Below are 22,100 nucleotides of genomic sequence, written 5' to 3'. Positions count from 1 at the left end.
GATACTTCGGATAAAAATCCGGATTCGGGTGGGGGAATATCCACTAAGGGATTAGCCGAGGAAGAAACAATGAGATATTACCGGTTACTGGGTAATAAACTCAAAGAGACATGTGATCAAAACACCGGTATAAGGGTGAAAGAACAACATACTCAGGGAGAAAGAATATCTAAGACAGGTATCAGGGTGAGAGATATCAATCATCCAAAACATCTGAGAAAGACCTAAAAAGGCATATTTCCACTCAGGAAAATATGACTCCACAGGGGACAACAAGTCTAAAAAAGGGAGCAGAAAGAAGGAACATCAGGGATACCGGTTACTGGGCATATAATAGGTGACCAACCAGGCGTGAATTGGGAACATCTAAGACACTCATCATCCGAAGGGAGGGCTGAAAAAGCAAACTCGAATTACAGGATGGATATTCGATTTCACAAGGAAATGCGAATCTTACTCAACTGGGGAAGAAAAAGACTTTGACTGAAGAGCGAATGAGATATATTATCTATTACCGTCATAACGTAGATAACATACTCGCATGAACGATTATCTACAACCGGTTCTTGGGTTAATAAAGGATAAATCGACCAAAAAGAAAGGACATCGGGATACCGGTTACTGGGTATAAAATGATGACCAATCCAAAGGAGAAACAATCATTACCAAATATGGGTAAATGAAAGATGACTCGCTGGGGATTCATTGAAAAAAGCAATGATCCAAGAGATATATCACCGGTTACTGGGTGGTATACTCAAAAAATGAAGGAATATTAATACCGAATATTGGATAAAGATAACCAACAAAGAGGGGATTACATCTACCGATTATTGGGTAGAAAACCACAGAAATAGGACTTACGACTATCGGTTACTGGGTAGAAGGCCAGGAACTCCGCCGTGGAGAAGATGAAAAATTGTTGTTTACTGAGCAACTGATCACCTGAACCACAGGGAATTGCAAGGGAAATAACAAGAAAGGAGTCAATCTAGGAACAAACTAGAGAGACGCAATGAAACAAGACTTAACCCAATGAGGATATAACTCAGGGGAGTAATTCCCTCCCAATACATATTTAGGGAGGAAACTGAAACAATAATCATCCACGAGGACATAACTCAGTGGGGAATATAAAAGGAAAGATAGACGCTTTCTGCCTATGGGGCTGACTCTAAATGGAGAGATCAGACACAAACATCTGCTTGGGGAAGAACATTCCACCACTAGCAGGAGATAACAAGCAAAGATATATGGCAAAGAATGCAACATGAATATCTGAATGTTGTAATTATGCATGTATATGCGTGGTTTATGTATGATTATTGCTGATAAATAGACATATCTAACACAAACAGGTCCAAGAATCAACGGAAAGACATCCGGTATAACATCTCAGAAGAGAAGGCCAGACCCACAGGAGAAAATCCAAGCTGGTGGGGAGCATCAAATACCAGGAACCACAGATTGTCGTTGGGGATCAAACAGAGTCGTTGCCAGGGACAGAGACCAATGCTAGGGATCAACAAAAGATCACAGCTATCAACTGCCGGGGATCTTCCAATAATTCCCGGAAACATGCAGAGACACTGATAAGATCTGTTAGAGAAGAAACTCTACATGGGATCTTATCAGGAAATAATATGAAATTCTGTGGGGAACAACCACCAAACAGAAACACATCAATCAAGCATTCTCTTCTAACCTCTAAAGAAACATCTCTGGCACCGGGAGAAGGAACAAACTGCTCTGCTAGGGAAGCTACAAAGTCACCGTCAGGGATTCGCCGTTGAACAGACAAAAGATCCATTGTAGAGGAAACTCTACTGGGGAGCTCAACACGGATAAGATTCCGCCGTAGAAGAAACTCTACTGGGGAACTTATCAGGGAATGATATGAAATTCTATGGGGAACAACCACCAAACAGCAATTCCAACAATCAACACACTTCCTCTTATCTACCGGAGAGACGTCTCTGCTAAGAGGAAGGAGAACCAATGCTCCACTGGGGAAGGAAATAAACATCTTCACCACCAGCTCTACTCGGAAGAAATTTTCCAATAAGGAGGGGAAAACAAATATCAGGCTCTGATCAGGTAACTCTACTGGGAAGACTGAAGGCGATCAGATTGGGGATAACATGTTGTGATCAGACCTACTGGGGAACAAGTTGTAAGTAAACTCGTTGGGGAGATACTGCAAGCCAACCCGCTGAGGACCTCTACTCATGCTGAGAATTCCTGCTCACTCTGCGGGAGATTTCCACTTATGCTGAGGGAAGACCAACTTCCTCGAAAATAGATAGCATATCAATTTTTATCAATTTATAAGGGATTTTAGGTCAGTCCACTCAAGGGATGACAACCATATAATTGATAAAACACATATGCTAGACTCAACCTCTCTAAGGATGGAGGTATACACATCTCCCAAAAGATCAAGGCCAAAACTTCAGACTCTCTGACGACTTGATGATGTATTACCCTTCTCTACGCTCGTTGAGGAGACAACCTGAAAGATGATGCAGAGGATACAAATATGCTAGGAATATGAACAAATGTCTTACCCTTTTGGAGATCGTACTATCCTTGGGAGAGCACTGAAGACGTTCCATATATCCTTTCAATCATTGTGAATGTTCCCTTTATTAAAAAACAGTTTTACAAAAACTTTATTTGTTTAAAACAATGATATTAATCAATTAAAATATGCAAACATTTGTTAAACAAAAATAAATAAGAGTGAAAAGAATTGGATAAAGGCTCAAATTTATTTGATAGAATGGTAGTCCGCAAATGGCGAGATTCCATAGATCTTTACAAATTTGATATTGGTGATATATATTGGAAAAGGGATACATTGAACATAATGACCATTTCTCCACCAACTCTAAATCCAATGTAGTCGAAGCTTCAGTTGACAATGACTGAGCGAGAATCTTTGACAAATGACAGCTGTAGAACAAAGTCTTGTCGGGATGCAGTTACTTGCCAAATCCCAAATTTTTGCCTAGATTGCCCCAGGGTGAGGTACTCAATCTAGCGGGATATATATATATATATATATATATATATATATATATATATATATATATATATATATATATATATATATCTTCATGTCTCTAACTTTTGCCTTGACCGCCCTTTCGGGTTTTCAATCCACCGAGACGCTCATTTTTTCCTAAGTCGCCCTTTCCGGTTTTCAACTTAGCGAGTTATTCTATTTTTATTTTTAGGAGAAGTACTTCTTGACTGCATCTAAATTCAGAGGACGAGTGAAATCCTCCCCATCCATAGTTGTAAGTATCAAAGCACCGCCTGAAAAGGCTCTCTTAACAACATATGGACCTTCATAGTTTGGAGTCCACTTACCCCTGGAATCGGGCGCGAAAGACAAAACTTTCTTGAGCACGAGGTCACCTTCTCGGAACACACGAGACTTGACCTTTTTATCAAAAGCTTTCTTCATCCTTTGCTGATACAACTGACCATGGCACATGGCAGTTAATCTCTTCTCTTCTATCAAATTCAGTTGGTCATAACGACTCTGAACCCATTCAGCCTCAGTCAACTTGGCTTCTATCAAGACTCTCATTAATGGGATCTCAACCTCCACGGAGAGCACAACCTCCATGCCATATACAAGGGAGAAAGGGGTTGCCTCTGTTGAAGTGCGGACAGATGTACGATAACCATGCAAAGCAAATGGAAGCATCTCATGCCAATCTTTGTAAGTAACAACCATCTTCTGGATAATCTTCTTGATGTTCTTATTAGCAGCTTCAACAGCCCCATTAATCTTGGGTCTATAAGGAGAAGAATTATGATGTGCAATCTTGAACTCGCTACACAGCTCTTTCCTCATCTTGTTGTTCAAGTTAGATCCATTATCAGTAATGATCTTGTCTGGCACACCATAACGGCATATGAGTTGATTCTTGATAAACTTCACAACCACCTGCCTGGTCACATTCGCATACGATGCCGCTTCAACCCATTTGGTGAAGTAATTAATTGCTACGAGAATAAAACGGTGACTGTTCGACGCCTTAGGCTCTATCATGCCAATCATGTCAATTCCCCACATAGAGAAAGGCCATGGTGATGAAATAACATTCAGGAGTGTCGGGGGAATATGAATCTTATTCGCATAAATCTGACACTTGTGGCATTTCTTCACATATTTGCAGTAGTCAGACTCCATTGTCAGCCAATATAGCCTGCTCTCATCATCTTCTTAGCCATGGCATGTCCATTGGAATGAGTACCAAATGAACCCTCATGGACCTCAGTCATCAACAGGCCTGCTTCGTGTCTATCCACGCTTCTGAGCAGAACCATGTCAAAGTTCCTCTTATAAAGCATATCACCATTGAGGTATAAACTGCCAGATAATCTCCTTAAAGTCTTCTTATCTTTAACAGATGCCCCAGGCGGGTAGATCTGACTTTGGAGAAAGCATTTGATATCATAATACCATGGCTTATCATCTTTTACTTCTTCAACTGCAAATACATGAGCTGGTCTATCCAAGCGCATCACGATAATATTGGGGACTTCATTTTAATATTTCACCATAATCATTGAAGCAAGTGTAGCAAGAGCGTTTGCCATCCGATTCTCATCTCGAGGAATATGGTGGAAGTCAACCTCAGTAAAGAAAGTTGAAATCCTCCTCGCATAATCTCTATATGGGATGAGGCCAGGCTGATTCGTTTCCCATTCACCCTTAATCTGATTAACAACAAGGGCCGAATCACCATAAACATCAAGATGCTTGATCCTAAGATCAATGCATTCTTCCAAACCCATAATACAGGCCTTATACTCCGCCATATTATTCGTCCATTTGAAAGTTAGCCTTGCCGTAGAAGGAAAATGTGTGCCCTGAGGATTAATAATCACTGCCCCAATACCATTTCCATATTGATTAACAGCGCCATCGAATACCATACCCCATCGGGAACCAGGCTCTGGCCCTTCATCGAGCGTAGGCTCATTGCAATCTTTTATCTTCAAATACAGAATCTCCTCATCAGGGAAGTCGTACTGAACAGACTGATAATCTTCAATTGGTTGATGTGCCAAATGGTCAGCCAAGATACTACCTTTAATAGCCTTCTGAGCTCGATACTTAATATCATACTCAAACAACAGCATCTGCCAACGGGAGATCCTCCCAGTTAAAGCAGGCTTTTCAAAGATATACTTGATTGGATCCATTTTGGATATCAACCAAGTCGTATGATTCAACATATACTGGCGTAAGCGCTTAGCAGCCCAAGCCAAAGCACAACATGTCTTCTCAAGCATTGAGTACCGAGACTCACAATCAGTGAACTTCTTACTCAGATAGTATATAGCATATTCTTTCTTCCCTGATTCATCTTGCTGACCCAACACACAACCCATGGAGTCATCAAGCACTGTCAAATACATAATCAAGGGTCTCCCTTCAACAGGCGGAGATAGAATCGGAGGCTCAGACAAATACTCTTTGATACTATCAAAGGCCTTCTGGCAATCCTCAGTCCAATCATGACGCTGATCTTTCCGGAGGAGCTTGAATATAGGCGCACATGTGGCAGTCATGTGGGGTATAAATCTGGAAATATAATTCAAGCGGCCAAGAAAACCTCGGACTTGCTTCTCAGTTTTGGGCACAAGCATCTCTTGTATTGCTTTGACCTTGGCAGGGTCAACTTTAATACCTCTTTCGCTGTCAATAAAGCCCAATAACTTGCCGGAACGGACTCCAAATGTACACTTGTTCGGATTCAGGCGAAGTTTGTACTTCCTCAAACGTTGGAAAAGCTTCAACAAGTGCTCTACATGTTCAACTTCCGTTCTCGACTTTGCAATCATATCGTCAACATACACCTCGATCTCCTTGTGCATCATATCATGAAACAAGGTAGTCATAGCGCGTTGATACGTGGCTCCGGTGTTCTTCAAACCGAAGGGCATCACTCGATAACAGAATGTTCCCCAAGGTGTGATGAATGTTGTCTTCTTCATATCCCCGGGTTCCATTTTAATCGGATTATAACCGGAAAATCCGTCCATAAATGAGAAGACATTGAATTTAGCTGTATTATCTACCAACATATCAATATGTGGTAGAGGAAAATCATCTTTTGGACTAGATTTATTCAAGTCTCTATAGTCCACACACATTCGGACTTTTCCATCTTTCTTAGGTACGGACACAATATTGGCCACCCATTAAGGATATGTAGAAGTCACCAGAAACCCCGCATCAATTTGCTTCTGAACTTCTTCTTTAATCTTCACTGCCATATCAGGATGAGTTCTTCTGAGCTTCTGCTTCACAGGCACACACTCAGGCTTCAAAGGCAGGAAATGTTGCACGATATGAGTATCCAGACCAGGCATGTCTTTATACGACCAGGAAAAGACGTCGACATATTCTCGTAGAAACTCAATCAACCTCTTCTTAACAGACTCTTCCAGGAGTGCCCCAATCTTCACTTCTCGAACACAGTCTTCAGACCCCAAGTTTACTGTTTCCAGATTCTCGAGATGCGGCTGAATGATTTTCTCTTCGTGCTCAAGCAGACGGGTAATCTCATCAGGAATCTCTTCAACATCATCTTCTTCGGCCTCAAATACAGGGAACTCAAAGTTGGGAGATGGTGTTGGATCATTATGTTCAATGGGTTTGATCAACCTGCATAATGATTTTGAGTATAGAAGAGATTTCAGAATTCAAACAAAGTAAATCATTATGCAGATGAAAAGATTTATTTTATTCTCTTTTTTAGGGTTTTATGGTGATCACCAATTTCATGCAAAAAGCGAAAAGGGAAAATAATTTGGAAAAAACAAACATTTAACATGTAATTATTGAATGAATATCATTGTATTAATGCGCCAACAATGTCATCACTTCTCCTTTTGGCATGGGAGAAGGGTTTTTAAACAAAATTGAACACATTATGTGGACTTATGGATAACTGTTGGAACATCAACAACGACCAAATTATTGCAGACTCCTCCAGGGATGACAAAGTTGCCAGAATCTTCCTCTGCATCATCTTCCACTATAGCAGCAGCCTCTTGGTCTTCAATAGTGTGGATGAAACCTCCACTCTGGAACAACCCACGCTCGTTGGAAATGCCTGAAGAATACCCTATGCCAGCCTGAGATTTATTATCTTCCAGCTTAATCATTTATCCTAAACCAGTAGTTGCACCATGCTCAATGGCCAACTTTGCATCATTGTAGGACGCAAATGAAGAAGGTCCTTTCCTTGAAGGCTCAACAATAGATAAGGCTTGGAACGGAGTCCCAACCTCATCCTCAGCGTCTATGTAGGAAAATGAAGACAAATGGCTTATCAAGAGAGCCTTCTCTCCCCCTATCACCACCAACTTCTTATTCTTGACGAATTTCAACTTCTGGTGTAGGGTGGATGTCACGGCGCCTGCCTCGTGAATCCATGGTCTACCAAGCAAGCAGCTATATGATGGGTGAATATCCATGACCTGAAAAGTGATCTGGAAATCACTAGGTCCAATCTTGATTGGGAGTTCAACTTCACCAATCACAGTTTTCCTCGATCCATCAAAAGCCTTAACAACCACTCCACTCTGCCTCATGGGAGGCCCCTAGATAGAAAGTTTGTCCAGAGTGGATTTTGGCAACACATTTAGCGATGACCCTGTGTCTACCAACATATTAGACAAGGCATCATCCTTGCAGTTCATAGAAATGTGTAGAGCCAAATTATGGTCTTTTCCCTCTTCGGGAAGATCAGCATCACAGAAGCTCAGATTGTTACAAGCAGTTATGTTTGCAACAATGTTATCAAACTGTTCAATTGTGACATCGTGATCCACGTATGCCACGTTATCGCATCGCGAAAAACAACCGGCGGAAAAAACACATGTTTATAGAGCCGCCACCAACGCTATTCATCCTATGACGGAAAGGGAGCGCAGGACTAACCTAAGAAATGGGAAAGGAACGGTCTTACGACCAGAGATTGTAAGGTACGAGAGTCAGTTACGCAAGGGGAAGGTATTAGCACCCCTCACGTCCGTCGTACTCGACGGGATCCACGCTCAAAAGAATATGAAAAGGTTGCTAAATAACTGCTCGAAGAAAATGCACACACACTGGAATAAGAAATAGGTGAAAGAAGAAGGAGGAAGGGGACTCGACAGGATGTCGCATCCTGGGCCTACGTAGTTTGTCAGAAACAAACATCAGAGTCGACGTAGTTCGGGGAAATGGGAGACATGCTTGCTAGGACATCGCATCCTATGCCTACGTATCTTCTCTATCCAGAGAAGAATCAGAACACTCGTAGTTCGGCTAACGCACGCCGAAACAAAACATCGAAAAGAGACGCTGAGACGTCAAAAGAAACACTCAACAGGAAACAGAATGCCAATCCATGGACTTATATCCAACTCCTGACAACAAAAAGGAAACAGAATGCCAATACATGGACTTACATCCGACTCCAAACAAACAACACAAACAAGGAAACAGAATACCAAACATGGACTTACATCCGACTCCAAACAACAAGCAAACCAGGAAACAGAATGCCAATAGATGGGCTTACATCCGATTCCGAACACACACACGCAAGGAAACAGAATGCCAAACCTGGACTTACATTCGACTCCAAACAAGCACACGCTAACCAATGAACACCAAAGCAAAAGGTTATCAGATTGACAAACTAATAGGGAGTCTGGATCTCGAGCCTAATAGTTGCCACACAACACACTCAAAAAAGAAAAAGGTTGCCTGGAGAGATCTCGCACGATCTCCTGCCTACATATCTCATCTGGTATGAGAATCAGGGCGACGTAGTTCCCCTTAACAGGGGAGAAACTCTCCTAACCAGAGACCTGGGGAACAACAAACTAAAAGGGAGACTGACTCGAGCCTAATAGTTGTCATGCAATCCACAATAGCCCTAGGTTGAGGTATCTAAACAGAACCTAACTCGCACAGGAAGCAAGTCAATTCAAACAGTAAATAAACATACCAAAAGTAAACACACAAGCAATCATCACACTCCATATACAAACAAGAGGCTCAGACACGGTTGGGCTTTAGTCAAGGGGTCATATCAACCTCGACAAACAAGCCAAAACTGTAGGGGTATGCTGAAGCTCTTAACCACTAACATTGAGAGTTAGGGTTGTCGCGGCAGGATTTTTCACGAGATTAAGTATTGATTGAACTTAACCCGTTTGAAAAATATTTTAAATGCAAGAGTCGCCACCGTCTTTTATTTTATCCAAAAAGAGGAAGGGAAAAATAACGATAAATCCCTTTAGAGTTACGGGTTCGGGGGTTGGTTATGCAAAGGGAAGGTATTAGCACCCTCTACATCTGTGGTACTCCACAAGAACCTTTTTGCTTATGTTTATGTGAATGCTTTGCTTTTTTCGCTTTGATCGTTTGATTGGGGAGATGAGAAAAGAACTTGATTTTATTGCTTTTTGGACTCGATAAAGTCGTAGACTTCATGCCTACGTATCTCCAAGGCGCAATGGAGAAATCAGAATCCACGTAGTTCTCCCAAAAGAAAAGGGGAAAGTCTGTTTTGTTGATTTTAGATTGGCGTGTCTTGCCATCTCTTGCTCGACCTAGGCGGGAGGCTTCGAGACTGACACGTCCTTTTGAAAATGTTTTTAAACTGAAAAGCCAAAGCTGGCAAAGGATTTGAATGAGCCTAAACCCTGAAACAATAAATAAATTGGCTCATTATAAGGAAGCCCAAGAGTAAGCTTGTGAGTGTGTGAAAATGGTTTCTTAAACGGCGACCGTTGGAATCGCATCGGGTTTCTCTTTTTTGGATTTTTCGATTTTTTAACATAAAACGTGAACAATACGATTAAACACACAATACAGAACATAAAAAATGCGAGAAAGTAAATTATTACAACACAGTTAGCTATGAATAGTTAGTATTACGAATAGTTAGTGGAGTTAATCGAGCTGAAACTGAAACGAAACGGTTAGTAACAACATAAACAAATATAAGAAACAATATAAACATTTACTTTAGACAAAATAAACATTTGATATAAATAAACATTTAATTAAAATAAACATTTAAATAAATAATTAATTTAACTAACATTTAAATAAAACATATATGCAAAATAATAATAAAGATAAACAATATTTAGTAAACAAAAGTATATATAATATATATATATATAATATATATATATATATATATAATATATATATATAATATATATATATATATATATATTATTATTATATAATATAATTTATATTTTAGACAATAATATATATAGTAGACAAAAACATATATATGTACATTTAGACAATAATATATAATAGACAAAAGTATATATATATTATATATATATATATATATATAGATAAATAATATATAAAACACATGTCAGCAAGCCGGAACTTTGCCGATTTCAGAGATAAGTGAAGGATATTACCTTGTGTGAAGAGGATGAACTTCTGATCGTCCAAATGATCGACCGAAAGCTGGAAACCGTCACCGACGCAGTGCTGGCTGCCTTCGTGAGTACCTGACTTCAACGTCGCTTTTGATCGGTGAAACGACGCCGGAATGAAATGAACCTTGGATATTTGTGACCTGGACTCAACGAACTTCAAAGATATGAAATCGGTTTTGTGTTTCGGTGAATAATCGGGACGATTTTGGGTTACCGAAAATGAAGAACAAGTGAAATACGGTAATGCTTTTGGAAAAATATTTCTTTTCAATTCTCTGTTTCTCTCACCACACGTTTTTTCCTTACTGATCCACCTCTTCTTCTTTTTCTTTTTTTTTTCTTACTAACCACATCTATATATATATATATTTAGATTACTTAAACAATAAGAAACCTCAAAAAATATCTAACATAAATTAATAATATATATTTAGATTACTTAATAATAAGAAACCTAAAAAATTCTAACAAAATTAATAATATATATTTAGATTACTTAAACAATAAGAAACCTAAAAAATATCTAACATAAATATAATATATATTTAGATTACTTAAACAATAAGAAACCTAAAAAATATCTAACATAAATTATATATATATTTAGATTACTTAAACAATAAGAAACCTAAAAAATATCTAACATAAATTAATAATATATTTATATATTATAATATAAATAATAAACTAATATAATATTAATCCTAATTAAATAAACTAATTAACAACTAAACACAATTAATATTAAGCACAAATAATATTAACGGCACACGATTAAAATACGATAAAATCGAGCGACACGAACGCGATAAAAACGATGACAATTTGCACAGCAAAACAGACAAATTGATAAAACCAATAAACCAGTAAACCGGTAAACCAGTAAAATCAACAACACGACTCAAACAGACTCGATTAAATCACACGGCACAACACGTAATTAAATAAACAACCCTAGGCAATAATAAAATCAACACGACATCACGAAAACGCTGACAAACACAATCACAAATAATCGGACAATACGAAAACTCTAATATATTCGAAATACAGTCAAAATACCGACAAACAAACAATTAAATAGATAAAAACGCACAAAACCTAATCGAAGCGATGCCACGCACAAAAGAGATAAGCGAGATAAATACGAGGCAACGATATCGGCCAGGTTTTGCTAAAACAACGAAATACAACACGGTAAGCAACGAAAACACACAAAACCTAATCAAACCAGTTGTCACGCGAAGTTTAAGAAATTGAGATGAATACGAGACAACGAGATTAATCAGGATGTGGTCAACAAAGCCAAAGTCAAATTTTGGGGTGCGACAGATGCCCCTATTTAATTAACTTAGGCCAGATAGCCGGAGGCTATCGAATGGCGTAAGGTAATTAAATATGACAAACGCCACAAAATTTGACCGCAAATGCATGTATGCATGATGCAAAAGACAGACAGACACAGAGACACAGGAGTGCAAACTCTACTGGGGAAGGACATACACCGACTCAATGCATGAAGGTAAACACTGAGAATACTCAGCTGGGGAAGATTCACTACCTATTCATAGATGGAAAATAGGAGGAAAAGAGATATCGACTCAATGTTGACGATACATCACTATCTCATAGATGAAAGTGGGAAAAGATCAATATAACAAGAGTACTGATGTGACAGTACATTACCAACTCAAAGATGGAGGTAACAGAAAAGATGAATACCAACTCAAGGATGAAGGTATAACAAGGGCATAATAAGAATCGAACTGCGTTAACTCATGGTTGACAGCTCACTACCCACTCATTGATGAGGTAAACAGGACATGCCAACTCAAAGTTGAAGGCAAGCTTCAAAAGATTGATAATAACACTGCTAGGGAAATCAAATTCCAACTCATTGATGATGGTGTAGATGAAGAATCAGATCTAAGGATCATTGTGCAGACTTACAGTTGAATGCACACTACCAACTCATTGATGAGGTAGACAGAGAAATGCCGACTCAAAGTTGAAGGCAACCACCGATTCATTGACAAAGGTGTTTAAAAGAATTTAGAACATATTCTCCTGGAGATGTTTATCATTACCGACTCAAAGATGACGGTGGAAGGACAAAATGTACCTAACTCATAGATGAAGGTACTCCATCAACTCAAAGACGAAGATGGAATCAGAAGTTATCTGTGCAGACTCAAAGATGAAAGCACACTATCAGTTCAACAAGGATCAAACATACCCTACTCATAGATGAAGGTACTCCATCAACTCAAAGACGAAGATGGAATCACAGGAAAATGTGCGAACTCAAAGATGAATGCATATTACCAGCTCAAAGTTGCAGGTACTTCACCAACTCAAAGACGAAGGTGGAATCAAAAGGAATCTGTGCTAAACTCAAAGACGAAAGCACGCTACCAGCTCAAAGTTGCAGGTAGAACCATGGAACTTTCTGTGAGGATGTTATCAACTCATAGATGGAGATAGTAATTAATTTATCCGAGGGATAACAAAGGTTACCACTCATGGATGTAGGTAACTCAAGTTTGTAACGGGTACCAACTCAAAGATGAAGGTATAAAGGACTTGGACACAATATCTGTCATGTCTGTTTTACTGAATGAGAGTCACAAAGACTATATTGTTGCCTTCTTTTACTGGCAATTTCTGAGCTTTATCTGGAGACACGAGGTTCAAACTAGGATAGAACTAGAATGAAACGGTCAAACAAGACTTCAACTGAAGAGGAATGAACTCATCAGGATTTACAACTGAAACAACCATCTTCCACGAGGCATAGATCTCTGTGGGGAACATGACCAATAAAAGGTATTTTGCTGCTTATGAGGATACTCTATATGGAGAGATTGACTCAACCCACAATATAAACAAGGAAACAAGGTGCATATGAATGCAAGCATGATATGTCATAGATATGCATGAATATTTAGTAATGAATGCATGATGGACAGACAAAACTAGGAATAACTAAAAATGTTAACAGCTGCATAAGGACTTGCTGGAGATTTGCACTGAGACTCGCTAGGGAGTAGTACAAAGACTTGCTGGGGAATTGGTACAAGAGCACCATATCCAGGTTTCTTTAAAAGTCTGTCTCTGCTGAGGATTCCGTAGAAGAATGGAGATGCCTTCTACTTCAAAAATGCAGGAGATTCCCTGTGGTTCTTGAATTTGTGAGGTATATGAGGATTGGACCTTTCTGAGGACTCCGCTGGGGATACAAGGTGTTATCCTCTGGAAATAAGATGATATTGTAAGAGAAGTCCTGCAATTCTTGAATTTGCTGATAATGCAGAAGGGATTATTCTTCTGGAAGACTCCGCTGGGGATAAAGTCCGCTGGGGATAGGTGGTATCTTTCCAGGGAATAAGAATATAGGGGAAATCTATCCTTGATTTTTTTGCTTTAATTATCATGGAGACTTTCTGTATCTGAAGACTCTGCAGGGGATTATGGTGTCTGATATCTGGTTACGAGATCTTTCCTCTAGGAGACTCTGCCGGGGAACAGTGATGTCTGACCTTTGAATATAAATGAGAATTCAGGAGAAATCCTGCAATTCTTGAATTTGCTTAAAATGCAACACACACTCTTCTTTACTACAAAACATTACTGAGGAGGAGACATATCCTTCTATTGAATGGACAGAGAACAACAGGAGATTCCCTGTAGTTTCTGAATATCAACTTTCTTCACTCGCTGAGGGATGGAGACCTCTGTATTACTCCTGCTCAGGGAAATCAAATCTTCCTTCTCATCCTCTGCTGGGGACATTGCTGATCCCGCTTTAATAAATTACTGGGGAAATACCTGTAGTAATCCCATAGGCCAAATCTGTAACTTAAAACCTGGATCAAAGTCTTCATGATCAATTAACCGGGGAGTCTTCATGATCAATTAAACTGGGAGTCTTCATGATCAATTAACTGGGGAGTCTTCATGCCCCAAGTGAAGGGAATAAACTTCTTGAAATATTTCTTGCATGATCTCTTGAGGAAAACTAGGAAGCATAGCTGGGGATATCCAGAATCACAACCTCTGCTGGAGAAATATTACTGCCAAGACACCTGTGGAGATTTTTTCATCATATACATATAAGGATAGTAATATGAACATGTCTAGTTGGAATCACATGATTTCAGAATTACTGGGACCACATGTCTCAATCCTTTTATTGATGTCCACAAATCAAAATAAATAATCTTTATATTTTTCAAAAACTGTTTTTAATTCAAAACTTTTGTTTCAAAACATATCTGTCAAAGTAAAAGAACTTTCGTAAATTGAAATGAAAATTAAGAGTGCCAAGAAATATAGAAAGGCTCAAATTGATTTGATAGGATGGTAATCAGCCAACAGCGTGATTCCATAGATCTTTACAAATTGGAAAATGGTAATTTCGTGGAAAAAGGGTACGTTGAACTACAATGACATCATTCTCTCTTCCACTTTTGACCTGTATTGCAGCCTTGAGAAAGTTGGAGAACTGTTGAAAATATTCTGATACTTCAATGATCTTATCTCTGTTATGCAGTTACTTGCCTGAAATCCCTAACTTTTGCCTAGATTGCCCTTTCGGGTTTTCAATCTACCGGGATAATATTCTCTTTGTTTTTTTATGTCTCTAATTTCTGCTTGGACCGCCCTTTCAGGTTTTCAGTCCACCGAGACGCTCATTTTTGCCTAAGCCGCCCTTTCGGGTTTTCAACTTAGCGAGCTGTTCTTTTCATTTTTTAGGCGAAGTATTTCTTGACTGCATCTGTATTCACGGGACGTGGAAGCTCTTCACCATCCATGTTTGTAAGAATTAAAGCACCGCCTGAGAAGGCTTTCTTGACAACATAGGGTCCTTCATAGTTAGGAGTCCACTTGCCCCTAGAATCATTGTGAAATAGTATCATCTTCTTGAGCACAAGGTCACCCTCTTTGAATTCTCTCGGCTTAACCTTCCTATCAAATGCCTGCTTCATTCTCTTTTGATATAACTGTCCATGGCACAAGGCAGTCATTCTTTTTTCTTCAATCAAATTCAACTGATCGTATCTGCTTTGACACCATTCAGCCTCTGACAACTGAGTTTCCATTAGTATCCTCATTGATGGAATTTCAACCTCTATCGGTAACACAGCTTCCATACCGTATACAAGTGAAAATGGGGTTGCCCCAGTTGAAGTACGGACTGATGTTCTATATCCGTGTAGTGCAAAAGGCAGCATTTCATGCCAATCTTTGTAGGTAACAACCATCTTTTGAATGATCTTCTTGATATTCTTATTTGCAGCTTCAACTGCCCCATTCATCTTGGGACGGTAAGGAGAAGAGTTGTGATGCTCGATCCTGAAACTTTCACATAATTCATCCATCATTTTGTTGTTCAGATTGGAGCCATTGTCAGTGATGATCTTGTTTGGAATGCCATATCGGCAAATGAGATTATTTTTGATGAATCTGACCACCACTTGCTTTGTCACCTTTGCATACGAAGCTGCTTCCACCCATTTGGTGAAGTAATCAATTGCCACGAGAATGAAACGGTGTCCGTTGGAAGCTTTGGGTTCAATCATACCGATCATGTCAATGCCCCACATTGAGAATGGCCAAGGAGCAGAAATCACATTCAAAAAGGTTGGTGGTACATGAACCTTATCAGCGTAGATCTGACATTTGTGACACTTCTTTACAAATTTGCAGCAATCTGATTCCATGGTCAACCAGTAGTAACCAGCTCTCAACATCTTTCTTGACATAGAGTGGCCGTTTGCATGAGTACCAAAGGACCCTTCGTGAACTTCTTTCATCAACATTTCTGCTTCCTTTTTGTCAACACATCTGAGTAAGACCATGTCATAATTCCTCTTATAGAGCACATTCTGATTAAGGAAGAAACTGCCTGACAATCTTCTCAAAGTCTTTTTATCTTTTTCTGTTGCTCCAAGAGGATACTCCTGAGTCTGAAGGAAATGCTTGATATCGTGGTACCATGGTTTATCATCAAAACTGGCCTCAGCTGTAAACACATGTGCTGGTCTATCAAGTCGCTTGATCACAATTCTGGGTACTTCGTTTGGAAAACCCACTTGATACATTGAAGACAACGTAGCTAGAGCATCCGCCATATGATTCTCATCCCGAGGAATGTGATGCAATTCAACCTTGGTGAAGAAAGTCAACAATCTTCTTGCATAGTCTTTGTATGGGATCAAGCCAGGGTGGCGTGTTTCCCATTCTCCTTTGATCTGATTGATAACTAACGCTGAGTCACCATAAACAGTAAGATTTTTGATGCGGAGGTCAATGGCTTCTTCAAGACCCATGATACAGGCTTCATATTCAGCAATGTTGTTTGTACATTCAAAGCAAATTCTTGCCGTGAAAGGAATATGAGAACCTTCTGGAGTGATAATGACTGCACCTACTCCATGTCCATAAACGTTGGAAGCTCCATCAAATACTAAACCCCATTGAGAATCTGGTTCAGGTCCTTCTTCAGGAAGTGGCTCTTTACAATCTCTGGATTTTAGGAACATGACATCTTCATCAGGAAACTCATCCTCATTATCATCGTGATCTTCAACGGGTTGGTGAGCAAGGTACTCAGCCAACACACTGCTCTTGATAGCTTTCTGGGTATGATACTCAATGTCGTATTCTGATAACAGCATCTGCCATCTGGCAATCTTACCAGTGAGTGCAGGCTTCTCAAAAATGTACTTGATTGGATCCATTTTGGATATCAACCAAGTGGTGTGACTTAACATATACTGCCTCAATCTCTTAGCAGCCCAAGCCAATGCACAACATGTCTTCTCGAGTAAGGAGTATCGTGATTCACAGTCAGTAAATTTCTTGCTTAAGTAGTAAATGGCATGCTCTTTCTTTCCAGTTTCGTCTTGTTGACCCAGAATACAGCCCATAGAATTCTCAAGCACTGTCAAATACATAACCAACGGTCTTCCAGCAACAGGTGGTAACAAGATAGGAGGCTCCATGAGGTACTCTTTGATACTGTCAAATGCTTTCTGACAATCCTCTGTCCAAACACAATTCTGACTCTTTCTCAGCAATTTGAAGATAGGTTCACAAGTGGCAGTCATGTGAGAAATAAACCGGGATATGTAATTCAATCGTCCTAGAAAACCTCTCACTTGCCTTTCTGTTTTTGGTGCGGGCATCTCTTGGATAGCTTTTACTTTATCTGGATCAACTTCAATGCCTTTTTGGCTGACAATGAAGCCCAAGAGTTTACCTGACCTGACGCCAAATGTGCATTTGTTCGGATTGAGGCGAAGACGGAACTTCCTCAATCGTTGAAACAGCTTCAATAGATCTACTAAGTGACCTTCTTCTGAACGAGACTTCGCGATCATGTCATCCACATAAACCTCAATCTCTTTGTGCATCATGTCGTGAAAGAGCGTTGTCATGGCTCGCTGGTAAGTAGCACCTGCGTTCTTCAACCCAAACGGCATCACTTGATAACAGAATGTTCCCCATGGTGTTATGAAGGTAGTTTTTTCCATGTCTTCGGGAGCCATTTTGATCTGGTTATACCCGGAGAATCCGTCCATGAAGGAGAATATGTCAAACTTTGCTGTATTGTCTACCAACATGTCAATGTGAGGCAGGGGGAAATCATCCTTTGGGCTTGCTCTATTTAAGTCACGATAGTCGACACACATTCGTACCTTCCCGTCCTTCTTAGGAACTGGCACAATATTTGCTATCCACTCTGGATACACTGAAGTGGCAAGAAAACCAGCATCTATTTGCTTCAGAACTTCTTCTTTAATTTTGACGGCCATATCTGGATGTGTTCTTCTTAATTTCTGTTTGACCGGTGGACATTCTGGCTTCAAAGGTAGCTTGTGCTCTACGATGTCAGTGTCGAGACCAGGCATATCTTGATAAGACCAAGCAAACACATCTACATACTCTTTCAACAGGCTGATCAATTGCTCCTTGACCTGTGGGGATAACAATGCTCCAATTTTGACTTCTTTCACATTTTCTTCCGAACCCAAGTTGACTGTTTCCAAAGGCTCCTTGTATGGCTGAATAGTGTCTTCTTCATTTTCAAGCTGGCGGGCGACCTCTTCTGGAATCTCATCCCACTCTTCCTCTTCAGCTTCGAATACAGAATGTTCAAAGTTGGGAGAGGGCATGATGTCATTGTGTTCAACGGGTTTAAGTAACCTGTACAAACAATTGTTTTTAGAGGACTGACCATGACATGCAAAAATGTGTTCTTTTTAAGGTTTTTTTTGTTTACCATTTTCCGAAAAAGCTGAAAAGATAAAAGGACACAAGTGTATAGGAACACAAAAGATCTTTTTCATGGATAGTACGTTTTTGACAAAAGTGCCCATTTTACAAAATTAATGCTTCGCGCTTTGGGCTAAAGCGGAAGATTTTTGAAAACTGAAAAGCTTAATTACTTTGATATGTGGACACAATGTGGGATGTCAACTGCGGTCCAGTTCTTCATAACTACTCCTGGTGTCACAAATCTGGGGCCTTCGTCTTCTGTCTTTCCCTCAAAAGTATCCTCCTCAACTGCTACCATGTTGATAAACCCACCGCTGTGAAAGATATCTTTGAAAGGTCGCACCACTGAAGTCTGAACTTGTTTTCCATCAACAAAGCCTAATCCTGCATGGTTAACGTTTTCTGGCAACTCTATCACCTTGCCCCACATTTCTGTAGGACCTGTCTTGACAATCTGCTGGGCGTCTTTGAATGACGCGATTGAACCTTCACTTTTCTTGTAATCATCGATGGTCAGGGCCTGAAATGGAGTTTGAACAGCTGTTTCGTCTGCTTCTATCACACTAAACGATGAAAGGTGGCTAATCAGCATAGCCTGCTCCCCATTAACCGTCACTATTTGCCCATTCTTGACAAACTTTAACTTTTGGTGTAACGTGGATGTAATGGCACCCGCCTCGTGAATTCATGGGCGTCCGAGCAGACAGCTATAAGCTGGCACTATGTCCATAACCTGGAAAGTGATCTGGAATACGTGTGGTCCAATACCAATAGGAAAATCAACTTCTCCAAGGACTGTTTTTCTTGATCCATCGAACGCTTTCACAATAATTCCACTGTGCCGCATTTGCCCCCTTTGTACTTTAGCTTCAACAAGGTAGACTTGGGCATGACATTCAGAGATGAACCGGTGTCAATTAGGATATTAGACAAAGAATCCCCTTGACAATTGGCTGAGATATGGAGAGCGAAGTTGTGATTCTTTCCTTCTTCTGGCAGTTCTTCATCACAAAAGCCTAAGCCATTGCACGAAGTGATGCTGCCTACAACATTGTTGAACTGCTCTGCTGTTATATCCTGTTCTACAAAGGCTTGATCAAGCACCTTCAGTAGTGCTTCTCTGTGGACAGCTGAATTCAATAATAAGGACAGGATCGAGATTTTTGACGGTGTCTGTAGCAACTGATCTACCACTTTGTAGTCACTGAGCTTGATAATTCTAAGTAGTTCATCTGTTTCTTTATCAAGGGTTGAATTGCTTGTTTGCCCTTCTGCTTCTCTTGTCACTGGTACCACGACTACTGGATCTTTCTCAACATTTCTACTTGGGATAACCGGCGGAGCGAACACGCGGCCACTGCGCGTCATTCGGCTATTTGCTGCGATATTGGTAACTGAGGCTAAGGTTTTAATCTCGACCTCTTTACCGTTCTCAATAATAGTTGCTGCATAGCGGTAGGGGACCGCTTTATCTGAAGTGTAAGGCATTGGGCCCGGAGGGCAAATCACCACTGGCTCCCTCGGATGATAAGCTATCTCTACTTTCTCTGGAATGTTGAAGCAAGGAATGATGACATTCACCTCTTGTTCTTGTGATTCTGGAGAACTCACTTGTCTAGAAATCTGAATCAAACCCTGATCAAGGACGCCTTGCAAATCATCTTGAATCTTTCTACAACCTCTTGAATTGACTGAACATGTACCACAGATCTGGTGGTCATGTTGGAATAGACCATGAGCACATAAAACAGAATGAATTTCAACCAAAGACCGCCGAATCTCCTCTATCTTCGTAACACGTTGTTCATTGAGACAAACTTCTATATTGTTCACTGATGAAGGACCATGACTTGGCATTGGATTGTCCTTCACATTGGGACCCATGTTCTTGAAGGTCAGGATACCTGCTCTTGTCAACTTCTGTACTTCCAACTTTAAAGCAAAACAGTTGTCTAAGTCATGACCTGGAGCATTCTGATGAAAGGGACAAGATACCTCTGGCTTGTACCACCAAGGTAGCACTTCTGGTACAAGAGGTCGTGGTCGTGGTTGCACAAGGTTTTTAGTGATCAAAGCTGGATACAATTCTGCATATGACATTGGAATTGGATCAAAATTGGTTCTTCTTTGCTGCTGTGGTGGACGTTGTTGTAACTGATGTTGATGTTGTTGAGGTTGATGTTGTTGCTGATACTGAGTATTCTGTTGGAAGCGGTTGGTACGCTGCTGAGGGTATTGGACTTGAACTGGAGCGGAAGTGATTACTGGAGTCACGGCTGCTATATGTTGGTGTTGGGAATGGTAAGGATAATTGATCCTTCTTGGATGATTATAGGACACAACATTAGTTTCTTGTTCCTTCTTTTTCATAAAACCGCCGTACCTCTTTGCCCCGCTTGAAGATGAACTTCCTTCTCTGACTAGACGCCCTTCTCGAACTGCTTCCTCTAAACGGACTCCCATGTTTACCATGTCAGTAAAGTCTGTAGGAGCGCTTGCAATCATCCTCTCGTAATAAAAAGTATCAAGAGTCTTTAAGAACACTTTCGTCATCTCCTTTTCTTCCATAGGTGGAACAACCTGTGCTGCAATTTCGCGCCACCTTTGCGCGTATTCACGGAATGTCTCCTTTTCTCTTTGTTGCATGGACCTCAACTGATCTCGGTCTGGCACATTATCAAGGTTGTATTTGTAATGTTTGATAAAGGCCTCGCCTAAATCGTTGAAAGTCTTGATCTGAGAACTGTCTAATCCCATATACCAGCGTAAAGCTGCACCGGTAAGGCTGTCTTGAAAACAATGAATGAGCATCCTTTGGTCGTTGGTGTACATTGACATCTTTCGCACGTACATAACCAAATGGGTCTGTGGACAAGAACTTCCTTTGTACTTTTCAAATTCTGGTAGTTTAAATTTTGCTGGCATCCTTACGTCTGGAACCAAACACATATCATTTACATCTCTGCCAAACAGTTCTTTCCCACGAAGAGCTTTTATCTCTTTTTGTAATTCCGCAAACTGATCCTGGAATTCATCCATTCTATCATTGAGACCAGGATCCTCACTTGGGGTAGGGCCGTGATAGACAGGTTCTCCTAGGTGAGGAGTATAGTGAACAACGGGAGGCACATTAGTGAAGACAGGAGCATTTGGTGGAACGAACTCTTGTTGATATCTATCTTGATTAAGATCCCTGGGTATTTCCCAAGGACGGGATGCTGTGATGGTAACAGAAGTGACTGGGACAGCGTGATTTCTGAAGCGATGACTGTAGTGACGGGTGCTGCTGTTGTCTGATTCTGAATTTGAGGTTGATT

The 22,100-nt window shown here is 40.2% G+C and overlaps 2 protein-coding genes across 2 annotated transcripts; both read right to left on the bottom strand.

Moving 5' to 3' along the window:
* Positions 1-15,263: 15,263 nt before the first annotated feature.
* Positions 15,264-18,197, bottom strand: LOC127115517 (uncharacterized; the record flags this gene model as incomplete). Its single annotated transcript, XM_051047043.1, has 1 exon — positions 15,264-18,197. A coding segment is annotated over exon 1 (2,934 nt), but the record flags the coding sequence as incomplete, so codon positions are not given.
* A 1,408-nt stretch (positions 18,198-19,605) lies between these two features.
* Positions 19,606-21,889, bottom strand: LOC127095254 (uncharacterized). Its single transcript, XM_051033972.1, has one exon. The coding sequence runs from the start codon at positions 21,820-21,822 to the stop codon at positions 19,606-19,608; it is 2,217 nt and encodes a 738-aa protein (XP_050889929.1). The 5' UTR covers positions 21,823-21,889.
* Positions 21,890-22,100: the final 211 nt, after the last annotated feature.

The sequence above is a fragment of the Lathyrus oleraceus genome, chromosome 1, assembly GCF_024323335.1.
Source record: "Lathyrus oleraceus cultivar Zhongwan6 chromosome 1, CAAS_Psat_ZW6_1.0, whole genome shotgun sequence".
Classification (NCBI taxonomy): domain Eukaryota; kingdom Viridiplantae; phylum Streptophyta; class Magnoliopsida; order Fabales; family Fabaceae; genus Lathyrus; species Lathyrus oleraceus.
Note: the sequence above shows the minus strand (reverse complement) of the source record. Positions and strands in the feature narration are given on the sequence as shown.